A 16,732-nucleotide genomic window follows, 5' to 3' on the forward strand; every position below is an offset into this window, starting at 1 on the left:
TATAGAATGCCTGTGTAAAAAGTTATACATTAATACATATAAATTGGATTGATTTTAATTTTAATGCACTATTAGTATATAGAGCTTTATATTGTTAATTAATTAAAAATTATTTTAAATGGTCTTATAATTTTATAACTAAATGACAATAAAAAATTGCATTGTCACAATTATATTCTTTATACTAAATGTTTCAAAGCTTGTGAACTACTGGTTTCAAGATACTTGTTAAACTGTTGGTCTGCTGTCTTAAATAAATGTTCACTTACAGTATATAGTTGGGTAGTCATGATCTTCGACTGTGGTTCACACTTCACAATAATTTCTACTTCAGTATCAAGCTTTTTGATATTTTCATAGTCGCGTCGCTCTTACTATTATATTTTTTCGGTGAGGACTTACTTTTATATTTGTATATGAACTTTTGTAATATCAAAGATTCTTCCGTAACTATGATTACAAGTCCAATTTAAATTTAAATATTGTTTTAATAGGATAATCTTATTAAAATGGAAGACAATACTTAACAAAAATATTTATTTTTTACTAGAAAATTAAGAAAAATTACTTTAGAAAGATTTAGAGTTATATGTGAAAATCAGATCCCAAATTGAAATTTACTTAGATGAACATACCCTTTCATATTTTAACATTAATAGAAACTTCTATGGTTGGAGTAGGTCAAAATTTTCCTCATGTTGGAATTTCCAAAACATTCATCAAACTGATAGTAACACCATACTAATCAAATAAAATAAAAAAATCCTTATAAACTCAAAACATCCAAATAGTAGTGATGACTTGCAGTACAAGGAAACCCAAAACATATGGCCTCCTACTTTCCCAAAATTTATACTCATTTATGCCAACTATTATGGGAAAGTGAAAAATGGCAACCAAGAAAATTGTTCCAAAAAACAATTGCCAGTAGTAATAAAATTGAACCAAACTGAATAATGCCTCAAAATCCTTGAGATGAAATGTCTCTCTTATGCCACAGCTGGCATGTCCTTGAGCCATGGATCCAATGGCTTGCCAATTGAGTACACAATGAAACCAATCTCACGTAGCTTCTCCACATCCACAATGTTCCTTCCATCAAAAACAAATGCTGGTTTTCTCATGTTGTCATACACCTTCTGATAATCAAGACTCTTGAACTCATCCCACTCAGTTAGAATGCAAACACCATCTGCATCCTTTGTTGCCTCATAAGCATCCCAAACCACACTAACTTTCTTCTCAGTTGTAGGACTAGTTGGCTGCAAGTGAATAGGGTGGTCCCAATCAAACTTGTTCATCCATAAATCCCTCTGAATTTGGTCCTCAGTGACCTGTGGATCATATATGCTTAGGCGCGCCTTGTCGCCGAGTAGTCCCTTGCACACATCAATGGCTGGTGTCTCCCTTGTGTCACCAGTGTCCTTCTTGAATGCAAACCCAAGAATTGCTATCTTTTTGGTTGCAACAGTGTTAAACATTGACGAAACCACGCGGTTCACGAACCGGCTCTTCTGATAATCATTGACCTTGATCACTTGTTTCCAGTACTCAGCCACCTCTGGAAGGCCATTACATTCACAGATGTAGACAAGGTTCAAGATATCCTTCTGGAAGCAGGATCCACCAAAACCAACACTAGCATTGAGGAATTTCGGTCCAATCCTTGTGTCTGTGCCAACAGCATAGGAAACTTGTGTGACATTTGCCCCAGTGGCCTCACAAAGTGCTGACATAGCATTCACAGATGAAATTCTCTGTGCCAAAAAGGCATTAGCAGCAAGCTTGGATAGCTCAGCAGACCAGAGGTTTGTGGTTAGAATTTTCTTCTCAGGAACCCAATGAGCATACACATTTTTCAATGTTTGAATTGCTTTTTGGCCTTCTGGGGTCTCCCTGCCTCCAATTAGGACTCGATCCGGGTTGAAAAGATCTTGGATTGCAGTTCCCTCAGCAAGGAATTCAGGGTTTGAAAGGATTTGGAACTTGATTCCCTTTCCATTGTGAGTCAAAATCTTCTCTATGGCCTCAGCAGTTTTCACAGGGACAGTGGATTTCTCCACCACAATCTTGTCACTCTTGGAGACATCAGCAATCATGCGTGCTGCACTCTCCCAGTAAGTCAAATCTGCAGCCTTTCCGGCTCCAAGACCACGAGTTTTTGTCGGGGTGTTGACGGAGACGAACACTATGTCGGCCTCATAGACATGTTTCTCAACATCAGTGCTGAAGAAAAGGTTCTTGCCACGACATTGCTTCACCACATCATCAAGGCCTGGCTCATAGATAGGGAGCTGGTCACTGTTCCATGCTGCAATCCTGGATTTAGAGATGTCAACAACAGCCACTTCAATTGAGGGGCATTTCAGTGCAATGACTGCCATTGTTGGACCCCCCACATATCCAGCCCCAATGCAGCAAATCTTCAGCATTTTTTCTTTTCTAAAACAACCTGTCCAATGAGGGGTTCAAATGCATCAGTACTTAACTACAAGTATAAATTTAAAATCAGATATTTCATTTTCTTTATGAGTAAATAGTTCATGCATTGACAATGTAAAAGTTTTCCGCATTGTCATCTAATCACAAATTGTTATGTATGCATGTATAGTAAGTTTGTCGACTTTTACAATAAAAAACTTAAAAGTCATGTTAATCATAATTTTTTATTGGTTGACAGTATAAAACCTTGTATACTAACAATACTTTTTTTATAATACTAACACTGCATAATAAGGGGGAAGAACAATTTGCAATCATTTCTATTTTAGAGGACTATGAGGCAAGGCACATAGCTTGTCTTCAGAAGTTCAGAAAAGAATTCATATTTGTTGGTGGAAAATGTGAACAGCACACATCAAATTTCTGTGATGAATCAACAGACCAACAAGGCACAGCCTCCCTGGTAATACTAGCCAACAGAGACTACATGTTACTTTGTTCCAACAGGATACAAAATGAAACTAATCTATTTCAAAATTAGAACCAACACCTTGTGGAATCTAAAAGTGGCATGGCATCAACGAAATAGTAATCAACTCATTTTCTTCTTATCATACAGCAAGTACTCAGAGAAGAGGTTAAGAGTATCCAGATCTAACAGATGCATCCAAGGGTTGATGATTTAATGATTAACTTATACATGACTACAGGTTGACCACTCAGACCAATCTTAAGAAAGGTAGATTTAGCACTCTGTAGATAAAAATAAATGCTTGATATTTCTATTAATACTTTAACAACCACTGATTATAGTAGATGAATAGATCCAATGCCAAAGAGGTTCAAAACAAAGTCCATGACAGCATTGGATCAAACATAAAATTGAACAACTTACCATACAAGAAAGAGAAAATGGCTAAAGATCTACACACTCATACACAAATCAGAATCAAACCCATCATCAACAAGAACTAACTACACCCCATCACAATTGTTAAGACCAAATTTACAGCCACAATGATTCAGCTCATAACATGATACCATAGTAAAACAAGATTTAAAATTTGACATAATCTTGAACACAAGATACCAAATCAGGAAATGGGGTGTCAAGTAGTAAACTTTACCTGCTGCAGAGATGAATCTCCTTGACTAGGGAAAGAAAATAAGGTAGAAGAACAAAGAGAAAGAGAGAAAAAAAGTTTATTATGTGGGAGAAGTGCCAGCAAAGCTTATTATAAATACTATAAGCAAATCTTGGTTTGGTGGATGCTATTACCAAAAGGGACAGGCTTTCTTTGTGAGAGAGATGTGTTTGGTGAAAAGAAGCTTTCTATTGTATATTGGTGGGGCATTGTTCTAGAGTGAAAGTGAGGGCAATATTGGAAACATAAGTGAATTCACACAAGTGTCCATGAACGAACATGTTCGCACGTTTCCACATTTTTTGTTGTTGTTTGTGTGTCTCAGTTTCTGTATCAACTTCAAGCACGTTGTCAATGTCACTAGTCCATCATCACCTCACCTTCTTCCTAAGACGCTCTCTGACTGAGTCATGCTAAATTATTCTGGAAATTGGATATAATAAAAAGAATCTAACACTGAAAAATAATGTCTAAGAATTCAGATTTTGTTTTTAAGCGTCTCATTGGGATGGAATATTTACCGATTTTGTCCATGACTAATCTCGAGTAGAGAAACTAACTTTTGTTGGTTAAGAATTTAGATTTTAATTGAGTTTAATAACATGGTCCTTTTTAATTGAGTTTAAGAACATGGTCTGATTTATTAGTGGTATAAGACTATGTTATTGTTGTTGTTTGAATATAATAAATGCATTTCGTGTGGGTTTTCTGCTTGTTTTTCCTTTACCTCTTTTGGTTCAAACTTAGATTTGTACTAATTTTTTTCACTTTTATTTGTGGAATAGTTAGTTTTTCTTTTTTTACAGCAGGAATAGTTAGTTATAGCTGTTTTGAGTTGTAAATTCAAAAACATGATGTTAACTACTTTCTGTTGGCCACAGTCCATAACTAATAGTAATAGATTCAATTTATTGTAAGAGTGTAAAAAAAATTATATGGTCAATTACAAGTTTTTATATTTGGTAACATTTTAATTTTTATAATATTTTAAATATTGTATTAATGATAATTTTTTATTAGTTGATAATATAAAAAAATTACAGTAAAAGTATATGTGAAAAATGATTTTTTTTTTACTGTAGGTGCAACTAGAATAAATCTAGTTATGTCATCTTCTTCAAAAAGTAATTTGCTCCAATTAATCATTACTCCATCTTCTTTAAAAAGCAATTTACTCCAACAATCTCGAGGGTCAAATTCAAAATATAATTATTGGTAGGGATTTTATGAGCAGGATTATCATGTGCGCTTAGCTAGATCTAGGTTAAAATATTGTGATTTTATGAGCTTTCATTGAATCACATAGTGCAAACTTCAAAATCAAGGATACACTTTGCTTCAAAAGTTAGAAAATATTGAGTGCATGTGAAGCTAGAAAGAGGAAACAGCCAACAACTCAAATATATATAATAAGCTGAAAGAAACAAGAATTATGAGAAGATCGGGTCGTGATGCGCCTTAAGCAACTATGTAAGGTACGAAAATAAAAGCTAACAAAATAAATAAAAAAAATAAAAAGCTAAAAGCCAATTTTAACGGATGAATTTCGTTTATAGCGCACACGACACAGAAGAGTATCTAAGCGTGCAAACGCTCCTGGCGGATTGAGGATAACAAGAGTAATTAGGAGATAAATACCCGTAATACATTTCCTCTACTATACTCTTTTAACTATTTTAGCCATAGGGTGTTCGTGGGTTGATTTGGATCGATTTTAGCTAAATTCAGAACCCAACTAAAGTTTGGTTTGAAACAACGGGTTATTCATTTAAATTTGATCTTTTTTATTTTTTAGAACTACTATTTTATATCATGATTCATCCAAATATTCAATACAATTAACATAATATTATCAAATATCTGAAAGTAGTACAATTGATTCATTTAATATCATCAACATAATATTTTAAAATAAACTAATACAACTTAAAACAAAATATTCTTTAACGAGATTTACTATAATAGTCTAAATCACAATTATTTCCTATAAACTAATTTCTTGCAATAAGGTTTGTTGCACTCAAATTTGTTGCAACCTGCTAAACAATGAACAAAATATGATCCATTACTATTATAAACATAACAGGAAAATATATAAAAAAAAACAAAACAAATGATAATGTACTAGAAAGTAATATATTAAAAAGTTTCAACACGAGTCGTCCCAATACTTTGGAATCTCAATATTAGCAATATTTAAACTCAAGGCAAACAACTCTAAAAGATTTGATGGGTTTTGTCCGATTTTGATTCAAATACATAAATGGCTAAACCCAAACTATTTGGATCGATTTTGATCAAATCGGATTCGTGACTGACCCATACCCGTAAACACCCTTATTCACACAAAAAAAATATACTCTTTTAACTACACTATTTATTCCGTAAAAAAAACTAAACTATTTATAAACTAAAATTTATTGTGTAATTTTTGTTGGTTGTATTGAGTTTCTTTCACAATTTTATAATTTTTAATAAATTTTAATTAATAATAAAATGTATCAAAATAAATGTATTAAAGAATTCGCAAAATATAATACTTCTAAAATATTTGTGTCATTTTAAATTTTTTTTCTCACAAACTCACCAATGGTACACCTTTGTCTCAAACTCTCCAACTAGATAATGTATATGAGGTAGGATTGTCCTTGTTATAGTGTGTTTGGTCTAACTTATTTTTAGCTTAATTTTTATTTATAAGTAAAAGTATGGTCAAACACTTATTAATAAAAGTTCTTAAATAAATAAATAAGTAACTTATTTTTTAGAACAAGGTTGACCGATAATATAATGACTAAAAATATATTTTATTCTTTTAATTGTATGATTTTTTCATTATCAGTACTATCAAAAATTAAAAAGATAAAATGGCATGGTAAAATTAATATTAATTTATTCTCTTTTATCTCTTATAACTTTTTACATTCATTTAATGAAAAATTATGTCATGGAGGAAATACCATTTTTCTATGGGAGCAAAAATAAAATTTATGGAGTATATAAAAGTAAAAAAAAAATCTTATGGGAGTAGTTGCCCCATACACATTAATGTGGGTCCACCACTTGTTATGAGTTTAATTTAACTCTACAAGAACTCAACCCCTCTCCTAATTCCTTTCTTTCAAGAACTCAATCCCATTTCTTGAGCCCTTCTTCTTCATCCCCATTTTCAACTCTTACACATTCACTCTTTATCCTCCATTGTTTCAAAATTCATCAAGTTTATTGTATTTTGTGACACTCTCAAGCATGGGAAAGTGTTTAAAGTAAAAGGAAACAACATTCATCTCCTTAAAATTCTCTATTTGATCTCTTTAAGGTAAATTAATAACTTATTGAGTTAGATGAGTATCTTATAGCATATACTAGTTATGGATTATGTGAGAGGGATTAGAAAACTACGTATTAGGAATTATTGTGATTTCCTAAAAATCCTGTGTATGTTAAATTTGGGGATTTTGTCTAATTTCTTGTTCTTTTTATTTAAATACTTAGATCTCATGGAAAATATGGTGGTTGATCCTCCCAACGGCTTTGAAAGGCATTGATTTCGTTCTGTTTGGTTATGAGTAGCTAATCTACTTAGTGACACTTTTAAATTCTTTTAGGAGAAGCAAGTAAACTCCAAAACATACTCTTTTGTGATCTTTGATTTCTAAGAGTACCTGAGAATGAACAAAAATATTTATTTTCACTTGATTGGAAATTATTCTTTGATATTCTTAATAGTTTTGATAAGGTGTTTAAAAGTGGATATTGGATTTTTCATTGTAAGTTTATGATTGACTACCGTTCGCTACAACAAAGAGATAATGTAGTCTATGAGTCGAAAATACTCATAGTATATATATGTTTTTCGTTTGCTATAACGAAGATATAATGTAACCTATGAGTTGAACACTCATAATATATATGTATTTTTCTTTCATTACAACAAAGAGAGAATGTAGCCTATGAGTTGAATATTCATAGTTCCTAAAGATCCGTTCACTATAACGAAGAGATAATGCAGCCTACGAGCTAAATGTCGTAGTTCTATAATTATCGTTTGTCACAATGAAGAGATAATGTGATCTATATGCAAATAGTAATGAAAGTTTTTACAAAGCTGCTATCCTTGAATATAAGTTTATATGTATTTATAAAAGTTTCCAAGGGAGTATACAATAGTTTCTAAAAGTAAGTTGTATTTATTTAGCTTTTATTTAATGTCATTTAAATTCTTTTTGGATGTAAAAACTCGTGTTATGTTTGTGTTCTCTTTCTTGTCCACTTTGTGTTTTATGTTTTCACTAAGTCTTCATGACTTATTCCTTTCTTTCATTTTTCTCCCCCGGATACACAGGTGGTTGAGTAGTTGACACTTCTTGGGATTTGTTGACTTACCCAAGAATTTATTTATCTTCTTGGTAGACCTCTATTGCGTTTAATGGAGAGTATTTTGTTTTTTTGTGACTTTAGTATAATCCAACTATAGGGATAAGGGTAGTAATAGATATAAAAAAAAATCTTTTTATTTTGAGATGTAGATGATCATATCTTATAGATATGCTAATGGTGTAATTATGATGTTTCGAGACTTTGATGATTAGTATATATGATCAATATCACTATTAATTGATATTTTGGATATTATGTCAAGGGCCTATGTTGTGATATGTGATCTTGATATCTAATTGTTGGATGTGAATATATATATATATATATATATATATATATATGATATGTTTTCACAAGCAATTCAATATGGGATTTGTCTTGTTTTTAGGAAAAATTTTATCGGATTTTCGGTAATCCTTTTTGGTTGGTCTTTTAATTGTGTTTTTGAGTGAGGTACGCTTAGGTCAGATGACTAAGGAAATTATAGTTTGTGCCCCGATCACAGTTCAAGAGTGGGTCGTGACATATATATATACTTAATTGGTCATATTTTTAGTCAATGTGAGATTTCCTACACATCCCCCTCGCACCAAAGATTAGACATCTCAAGCGTAAAATTTGCATAACTGAAAAAACATAAGTCATATAATGACTAGAGATAAGACAACAATAGAACATTATGTGTGTATGTGTGCACGCACATAGGCGTGTGTGTGTTCTATAATTTCCAGCCTTTGCAAGCTTTGGTCATCAATATTGAGAGCCTATTTAAATTTTGAAATTTTTTAGCTTGAACAAAGTTTGTTTAAGATGCATGCTTAATGGGTGGGTTATGGGGGTGTGAGCTTAAACAAACTAACTTACCTGTGTACTCAGGTCTATTATGAGCTCGCTTTTTTAATTGAGTTAGGCTCAAACTCATATTCTAATATTTTCCTCCACAAAAAAATCCACCAAATTAATCCAATTAAGTTTAATTTAATACTTAAAAGAAATAAACTTGTATACAAAATGATTATTTTTTATTTGATCAAACAGTGAATCAATGATCACTATTATGCGATCAACTTAATTACACTGATGAACAATAAACTTGACCTATTAGTATTAGGTTTAAATATCTTTTTAATCCTTATTATTTAATATTTTTTATTTTTGTTCTTGCAAAATTATTTTTTTTGTCTTTATAAATTATATTTGTTTTATTTTTCGTCCTTAAAATACTTTAAATAACACTTTAAACAGTAAAAAAAGTGTTATCTAAAATGTTATAAGGACGAAAAATAAAAAAAAATATTTTATAATGACTAAAACTAAAAAAATAATTTTACAAGAATAAAAAAATACTAAATTACAAATATTAAAGAAATATTTAAGCCCTTAATATTATTAAAATATTATTAATACAACGGTCCAAACCCTAAATAAAAACAGTTTCAAATCATCATTTATCATTATACAAAAATATTTTTTTAATTAATAATAATAATTTATAATAATAAAAATGATTAGACTAATATTGTCAATTCATGATTGGAGACAAAACAAAGCCTTCTAGACCGTGGTTCAACATTTATAATTAATGATAATAATTTATAATAACAATCATATATAATAATTTATTATTATAATAATAAAAATGGGTTATATTATTTTAGATACAATTGTAGATTAATACAATTTTATAATCATTCGATATTAATACGGTTATATTATCTCACTTACGAGTACTTGATATGTTTCCAGATTTGTTAAAATTAATTTGAATGAAAAGTTATAATAAAATAAAGTTAATTTGAATATGTTGCAGTGTTTGTTGTACGTACATCCATCTTTTTAAAACAAATTTGTTTGAGTCAGTTAATTTAAATAAGTTTATAGTGTTTGCAGTAAGAGAATTTTAATAATTTTAAATAAGTTTATAGTGTTTGCAGTAAGAGAATTTTAATAATTTTAAATAAGTTTATAGTGTTTGCAGTAAGAGAATTTTAATAATTGTAAAAATACAACTAAATTTCCATGTAAAGATGAAGTGTAATCATATATCCAACAAATTCTATTTTTTTTTTCTTTCTAAGTTATATGTATCTTTTATAGAAGAGAAAACTTTCCTTTTAAATATTAAACGTTACATATTTTATTGACGTTTAATTAATAAGCATATTTTATTCGTACTTTTTGTTCATTTTCATTTCAAATTAATAAGTACTTAACAATCAATTTTAAATATTACAGTATCAATTTTAATATATTATTAAAACAACTTCAATTTTGTATTTTTTTTGCCGTAATCATTGTCAATTTATTGGCGTTTAATTAATAAGCATATTTTATTTTTATTTTTGTTAATTTTCATTTCAAATTAATAGATACGTAACAAACAATTTTAAATATTATGTTAGGAAATAGAAATAATCATAACTTTCAAATTAATAACCATATTCTGTTAGGATATGAAAATAATCATAATTTAGTCGATGATTTATTCCTAATTAATAGGTACTTAACAATTAATTTTAAATATTACAGTATCAATTTTAACATATTATTAAAACAACTTCAATTTTGTATTTATTTTTGCCGTAATCATTGTCAACTTATTAACATTTAATTAATAAGCATTCAAACTAATTGGAACGACTTCATTTGAAATACAATTAACAAGTCTACATCTTGGCGCATGTTTCAAATTCATATTTTATTTAATGTATTTTTTCTGTCAATACTTAAACATTATTATTATCCAAATAAACTAAATTTTCAATCATTCCATAATGAATTTTAACACTATTGATAAATATAACAATATTTTCATAATAAAAGTCTAGCACGGGGAGTGAAAAAGATTATCATTATATTCATAATAAATAATAAAAGTCTAGCACGGGAAGTGAAAAAAAAATTATCATTGTGATACAGTAATATGCACTGATAAGCAATAAATATGGATTATGCACAGTAAAAGTCTAGCGCTTAATATACTAAATACATTATTAACTATTCATTATAGTTGCTCACCTCCCCAACTATTGAACAATATTCGAGGAGTTTTAAGTTTTTATACTCGGGTGTACTATGTTGACATGCTTTCATTTTTGTTCATTATATTTGTTCATGAAACTTCTCCATCATTGTATCTATTCATGAATATGCTGAGATCTCCGTTATTTTTATTTTTATTTTTATTAATAGTAACTGTAAGTATTTTTAAACATTTTTCTTTGTGTGAAAATATTTATTATTTAACAAAATAAATATACATTACTAAGAACAATTTAATTGTGGTGGTACATATTATAAAGTAATATGTTATTAAGATTTATGATTTTTTCGCTTATGGTATATGTTATTACAAGATTTATTGACTTTCGTATTTTTTATGTTTATCTTTTTAATCTTTCAAATATTTTTTTACATAGCCTCTAATAAAAAAAAAATATTAACGATTATGGGAAGTGTAATAGCCTCGCAATAAATATACAATCATATTCATGATATTTCTTCTAGCACAAGAAGTGAAAAAGATTATCATTATACTAATCAGCAATAAATATGGATGACGCACCGAAACAGTAAAAGGTTAGCGCTTAATATATTAAGTACATTATTAGAGTATATATATGGATTAATAGACTAAATGTTTGCTGAGCTACAAAAGATTATCATGAGAAGTGAAAAAGATTATCAATTATATGACCAACAATAAATATGGATAACGCATGGGACAAACATTACTACTTTTCAGGTTGACGTCATGAGATCTCTCATGCATTTTTTTTATAATTGTTTGTTCGTGAATATATTATATGTCTGTCATAACACTTTGAATTGTAATTCCATTAACGAGTCTTATCAGACAAAGTTCCATTTTTGTAATTTGAACCATATTACTAGACTATATGATTATTTGTCATTTGCTAAAATATACAAGTTAATTTTTTTTATATATTCTTAAATATTAGTAATATTTAACATTTAAAAAATCTCAAATATTACTATAAACGGTTTCTTTATGTTGCAATATTACATAACCAAGACAAGTGTTAGATGTTTGTTATTATATCACCTCCGCTAAAGTATATTGATTTTAAATGTCTACTTTTTAAATGAATATTGATGTTTATATTTATTTATCTCTCTTTATTGTGCAACCTCTCTTTCATTACTAGAACAACATCATCCAACAATCTACAATAACATTGAATTTGTTTTTATTCTTACTTTATGTTACTTTTTCTAAACATAACTTAAACATTATAATCATACAAATAAACATTTTTATTGAACTTTCCTCATTTCAAATAGGAGTATGAGGGCATCCACACGGGCAAAAATCTAGTTTGTATAAAAACCCAACTCACACGAAAACTAGCCGTTACAACAGACTCTGACTCTCTCTCTCAAGATTCCTCTCCGCGCAAAGAATCTTCATTTCTGTTTCGCTTCCAACACTCCAAATTCCATTTCATTTTCATCTCTCTCTGTATCTGATGCTCAGAACAAATTTCGATTCCGAAAATGGCACTAGCAAGTACCAACACTGATCAATCCACAATCACCACTCCTTCAAAGAAACCCTCAAAAAACTCCGAGAATCTGAACCCTAACGTGCCTCATCATCGAAGCCCTTCTTCAAAGTCCCCTGCTTTGCGATCCTCCAAGCCAAACAACAGCAACCCAATTGCGCAATCGCCGCAGAACAGGATCCGGCAGAGGAAGTTCGTGGTGGCAAAGAAGAAAAATCAGAAGGGTACCCAAAACGACGCCGTTTCGTGCAAGTGCAAACACAATGGTGGCGCCAAGTGTGTTTGTGTAGCTTTCCAGACTCTGAGGGCTTCTCAGGAAGAGTTTTTCCTCAAAGAAAAGAAGGATTGTGATTATGATTTTGAAGAAGAAAGAGAAGAAGAAGCAAAAGCTGTGAATGCTATTGAAATCTATGGAACAAAAAGTGAAACAGTGCAAGGAGAAGAAGAAAAAGAAGAAGGAGGTTCCACAGTGAAACGAAGGAGGGAGAGAGATAGGTTGTTGGAAGAGGCAAGGAATAGTGTTCCTGAAAATGGGTTTGGGAGGGTTATGCATTTGGTGAAAGCCTTTGAGAAGCTTCTCACTATACCTAAGAGTTCAAAGGAGAAAGATCACAAGGAGGAGCATGATCATGAGCATGAAGAGCAAAAGAATAAGAGCCAGGTGATGAAATGGGCATTGCCAGGGTTGCAATTTCAACAACATCCTAAGCCTAAGACACTTGAAGCTACTACTGATGATGCTTCTGTTTCGGGTTCTTCTTCATTTTGTTGTACTTCTGATTTGGTTTTGACATCCAAGAACCTTGGTATTGGTCAAGGGATTTCAGTTTCTTCATCTTGGGATTGTAACCGTGCAAGGTTTGACTTTTGGTTCTATTTGATTAGGTTAAGGAATAAGGACAAAACTTAGAAGTAGTTCCTTAGGTGCTTGTGATTAGATTAAGGACAAAACTTAGATGTGGTTCCTTAGGATACTTTTGATGCACAGTATTATGATTAGATTTTTAAGGATAAAACTTCTCCAATCAAAATTATAGTTTCATTTTAGTAATCCTCATAATAAAAGTTTGCATTAAAGGTCAGCATATATAGATTCTTGAGGTAAAACTTCAATTCTGATCGTAGGGTAGCACTAAACACGCCTATGGAACTGTATCTAAGTTTTGTCTTGGATTAATGTCTGCACTCACTTTTCTTTATTTGTCTGTCATTTGTTATTATGTTGGTTTTTGTTGATTTGTGTGTTGTTGTGTTTGTTGGGGCTGCAGTGTATCTAGTAGGACTTCTGGGGGTAGAAGGAGCAGGAGAAATGTAAGGCTTTAGATGCTGTTTTTATTATATGATTTAAGTGCTAATGAAGAATGGTTAATGATTCACTAATGGGATTTTGAGTTTTGATGATTGGATTCTTCAGAGCTCGGAGTCATCTGGGACTTTTGGAGGGAGGAGGTGGAAGCAGAAGGAGAAGCTAAAAGTCACTAGGCAAAAACCATTTAAGTTAAGAACAGAGGTAGTTTATGAGAAATGATTGGTTTTTTAAGTAGTTTTTTGTTTTTAATTTTTCATTGACTTTGGAGTTTGGAGAGTAACATTTTTTTATGGAGTGACAATAATACTGTAGCAAAGGGGAAAGTTGAAAGAGGAAGAATTTGTGAAGAAAGTACAAGAGATGATGACTGAAGAAGAGAAGATGAGGATACCAATTGCTCAGGGGCTTCCATGGACAACAGATGAACCTGAGGTGAGGTCATTTTTTAAGTCCTTTGCTTGGGGTCCATATGACAGATTTGGCCTCATGTTTTCTTAGCTTAATATCACTCATTTGGTGTCACTTGTTACAGTGCTAGTCATGTTTACTTGCTAATTGTAATGAATTACTTGGCTCTTAATATCACTCTTTTGGTGCCACTTGTTACAGTGCTTGTTAAAACCTACAGTTAAAGAAAGCACAAGGCCTATTGACCTAAAGCTTCATAGTGATATTCGGGCAATTGATCGTGCTGAATTTGACCAACAGGTGCCTCTTTCATCCATTTCTTCCTTTCTCCTTCTTTTTATTAGCTAGTATTTTATTTAGCTTTATACATTATAAAGTGTAATCTTTTGTGGTTGTACATACCACTACTATGTCTTTCATAATTTTAACTGCCAAATTCAATTGAGCTTCTGATATCTTTCATTTGGGGAAAAATACACGATTGTTGAAAACGCAACCAAATACTTTCATTTGATGGATGTGTAATTGTGTAGGTGGCAGAAAAAATGAACTTCATAGAACAACTCAAGTTGGAAAAGGAAAGACAACAAAAGGTGCACTATCTTTACCTTTCTAAAACATATTTCCATGACAAATGACATGCTCTGAGTTAAACATTAATGTCTTGTACTTCTCTCCCTTGTGTAGTTAGAAGAAGAAGAAGAAATCAGGAGGTTGAGGAAGGAACTCATTCCAAAAGCTCAACCAATGCCTTATTTTGACAGACCATTTGTCCCAAGGAGGTAATGGTTGACAAATTTAATAATCTTTTAACTGTTTCTTTTTGCAAGGTGGTCTGTCTCATTTGTTCCATTGTTCTCTTTAGAACATGTCTCACTAACATGGTATTATTATTCTCTCTGTTTACAAGGTCAATGAAGCATCCCACTATACCTAGAGAACCCAAGTTCCACATGCCCCAACATAAGAAGATCAAGTGTTTGGTCATGGAATGACATGTCCTATCTCAACATAAGAAATCAATGAATGCTTCATTTCTCCATCATTCTCTCCACAATATAATTATAAAAATGCAAATTAATGGTAGTGTATTGAGATATTATAAAAAAATACAAACTAATGTGTTCCAAACAAGTTCAAATTAATGATGACTAATTATGTTTTTAGTTCTCAAATTTTTTCGAGTCTTTTACTTTTAGTCTGACAAAAAATTGACCGGTCTTGATTTCTAAACTTTTTGTCCATCCATGTTTCAGTTCTTGCAGTGTTAAATGAGTATGTGGCACTAATTTTATTATTTTTCTAGTTACATTTTATGGCAGTTAATTTTATGGGGGTTAAAAACATGTAAAATCAAATTGAGATATTGAAAACATATTTATCAATAATATATTTATTGATGCTTTCTTTTGTTATTATTAATTATTAATATTGTGTTGGATTAACACTATAAAATGATATATGTATAATTATAAAGATTAGCAAAAGATTACATACGATAACCTAACAATAAAACTCCTTCCCCTCAAATAAAAAACAACAACAGCAAAACTCCCGTAAAAACTTTTTACCTTGTCGGTTTATATAATCTTTTTTCTCAAAAAATATTGCATAACAAATTATTTATAATTAATTAGTCATCCACTGTCAATGTTATAAACTAATAATCTAATATAACTAAAAAATGGGAATTCATAATGACATACTATAATTGTTAACACTGAAATGTGATTTAGGCAAGAATACTTTTATACAAAAACAAGAAAAAGTAACATCAGTATAATACATAGTTTGACATAGAAACTGCAAAAAAAAAAAAAAAAAAAACATGCTTTTTGCTTTCAATTTTTGGTTTTTTAGATCAATTTGCCAATTTAAAATAGTTTTATTTGCTTTTGAACATCCCTAGTACCCACATGCTGTTCTTACTATGGCTTTTCTCCAATAGTTTTCTTAAAAGGACAGAGCAATAGAGAGAACGAAAAACCTTGCTGAAAAGGGCCAATCCGTAAATCATAGAATATGCCTCATCACTTCAATGACATGTTTGATCAACCAGCAACCACAATTCCTACCTGGCAAATTTTTTTTGAAGCACAAGTATGTCCTTAAGAGTTTATGCAATATATAGATGGATTCAATCTCAATCTAAATGAAGTGACTCTTCAAAGGATTCAACAGGGAAGTATTCGGTCTCTTCTTCTTACAGGATAATCAGATATGGTTAGTGGTTTGGAAAGCTACAATTTGGACCATTTGGAACTCGAGGAATGCTATCGTTTTTAAGGATGAAACAGCTAGTGTTGAAGAAATGGTAGATATGACCAAAATGAGAGCGTGGACGTGGATTAACGTGTTAAAACATTGTTAATATTACACAAAATCAATAGTTATCCTTAATCATCTACTTACCCACATTATGAATATTAATTCACTAGAATTTCTGCACAAAATCCACTCAACAGAAGTCATATTTTAACTACAAGTTTTCAAACATCATAAACATGAATTTTAGCCTCTTC

General features: G+C 30.7%; 2 protein-coding genes across 2 annotated transcripts; one reads left to right on the forward strand and one right to left on the reverse strand.

Annotated features, from left to right (window-relative positions):
- Window positions 1-679: 679 nt before the first annotated feature.
- Window positions 680-3,769, reverse strand: LOC100810907 (UDP-glucose 6-dehydrogenase 1). The gene is made up of 2 exons (XM_003554751.5): window positions 3,570-3,769; window positions 680-2,452 (listed from the first exon to the last, which is right to left on the reverse strand). The coding sequence occupies exon 2, from the start codon at window positions 2,430-2,432 to the stop codon at window positions 990-992; it is 1,443 nt and encodes a 480-aa protein (XP_003554799.1). The 5' UTR covers window positions 2,433-2,452; window positions 3,570-3,769; the 3' UTR covers window positions 680-989.
- An 8,564-nt stretch (window positions 3,770-12,333) lies between these two features.
- On the forward strand, window positions 12,334-15,507 carry LOC100797243 (uncharacterized). The gene is made up of 8 exons (XM_003554862.5): window positions 12,334-13,351; window positions 13,762-13,804; window positions 13,908-14,003; window positions 14,115-14,234; window positions 14,412-14,510; window positions 14,744-14,803; window positions 14,898-14,992; window positions 15,121-15,507. The coding sequence occupies exons 1-8, from the start codon at window positions 12,486-12,488 to the stop codon at window positions 15,203-15,205; spliced, it is 1,464 nt and encodes a 487-aa protein (XP_003554910.1). The 5' UTR covers window positions 12,334-12,485; the 3' UTR covers window positions 15,206-15,507.
- The last annotated feature ends 1,225 nt before the right edge of the window (window positions 15,508-16,732 follow it).

The sequence above is a fragment of the Glycine max genome, chromosome 19 (genome assembly GCF_000004515.6).
Source record: "Glycine max cultivar Williams 82 chromosome 19, Glycine_max_v4.0, whole genome shotgun sequence".
Classification (NCBI taxonomy): Eukaryota; Viridiplantae; Streptophyta; class Magnoliopsida; order Fabales; family Fabaceae; genus Glycine; species Glycine max.

Excerpts from the sequence above, each read along its gene's own strand:
- LOC100797243 (XM_003554862.5), top strand. The coding sequence starts at position 12,486 with ATGGCACTAGCAAGTACCAACACTGATCAATCCACAATCACCACTCCT. Across the intron at positions 13,805-13,907 it reads GTAGAAGGAGCAGGAGAAAT|AGCTCGGAGTCATCTGGGAC; the intron begins GTAAGGCTTTAG and ends TGGATTCTTCAG. Across the intron at positions 14,511-14,743 it reads GTGCTGAATTTGACCAACAG|GTGGCAGAAAAAATGAACTT; the intron begins GTGCCTCTTTCA and ends GTAATTGTGTAG.
- LOC100810907 (XM_003554751.5), bottom strand. The coding sequence starts at position 2,432 with ATGCTGAAGATTTGCTGCATTGGGGCTGGATATGTGGGGGGTCCAACA.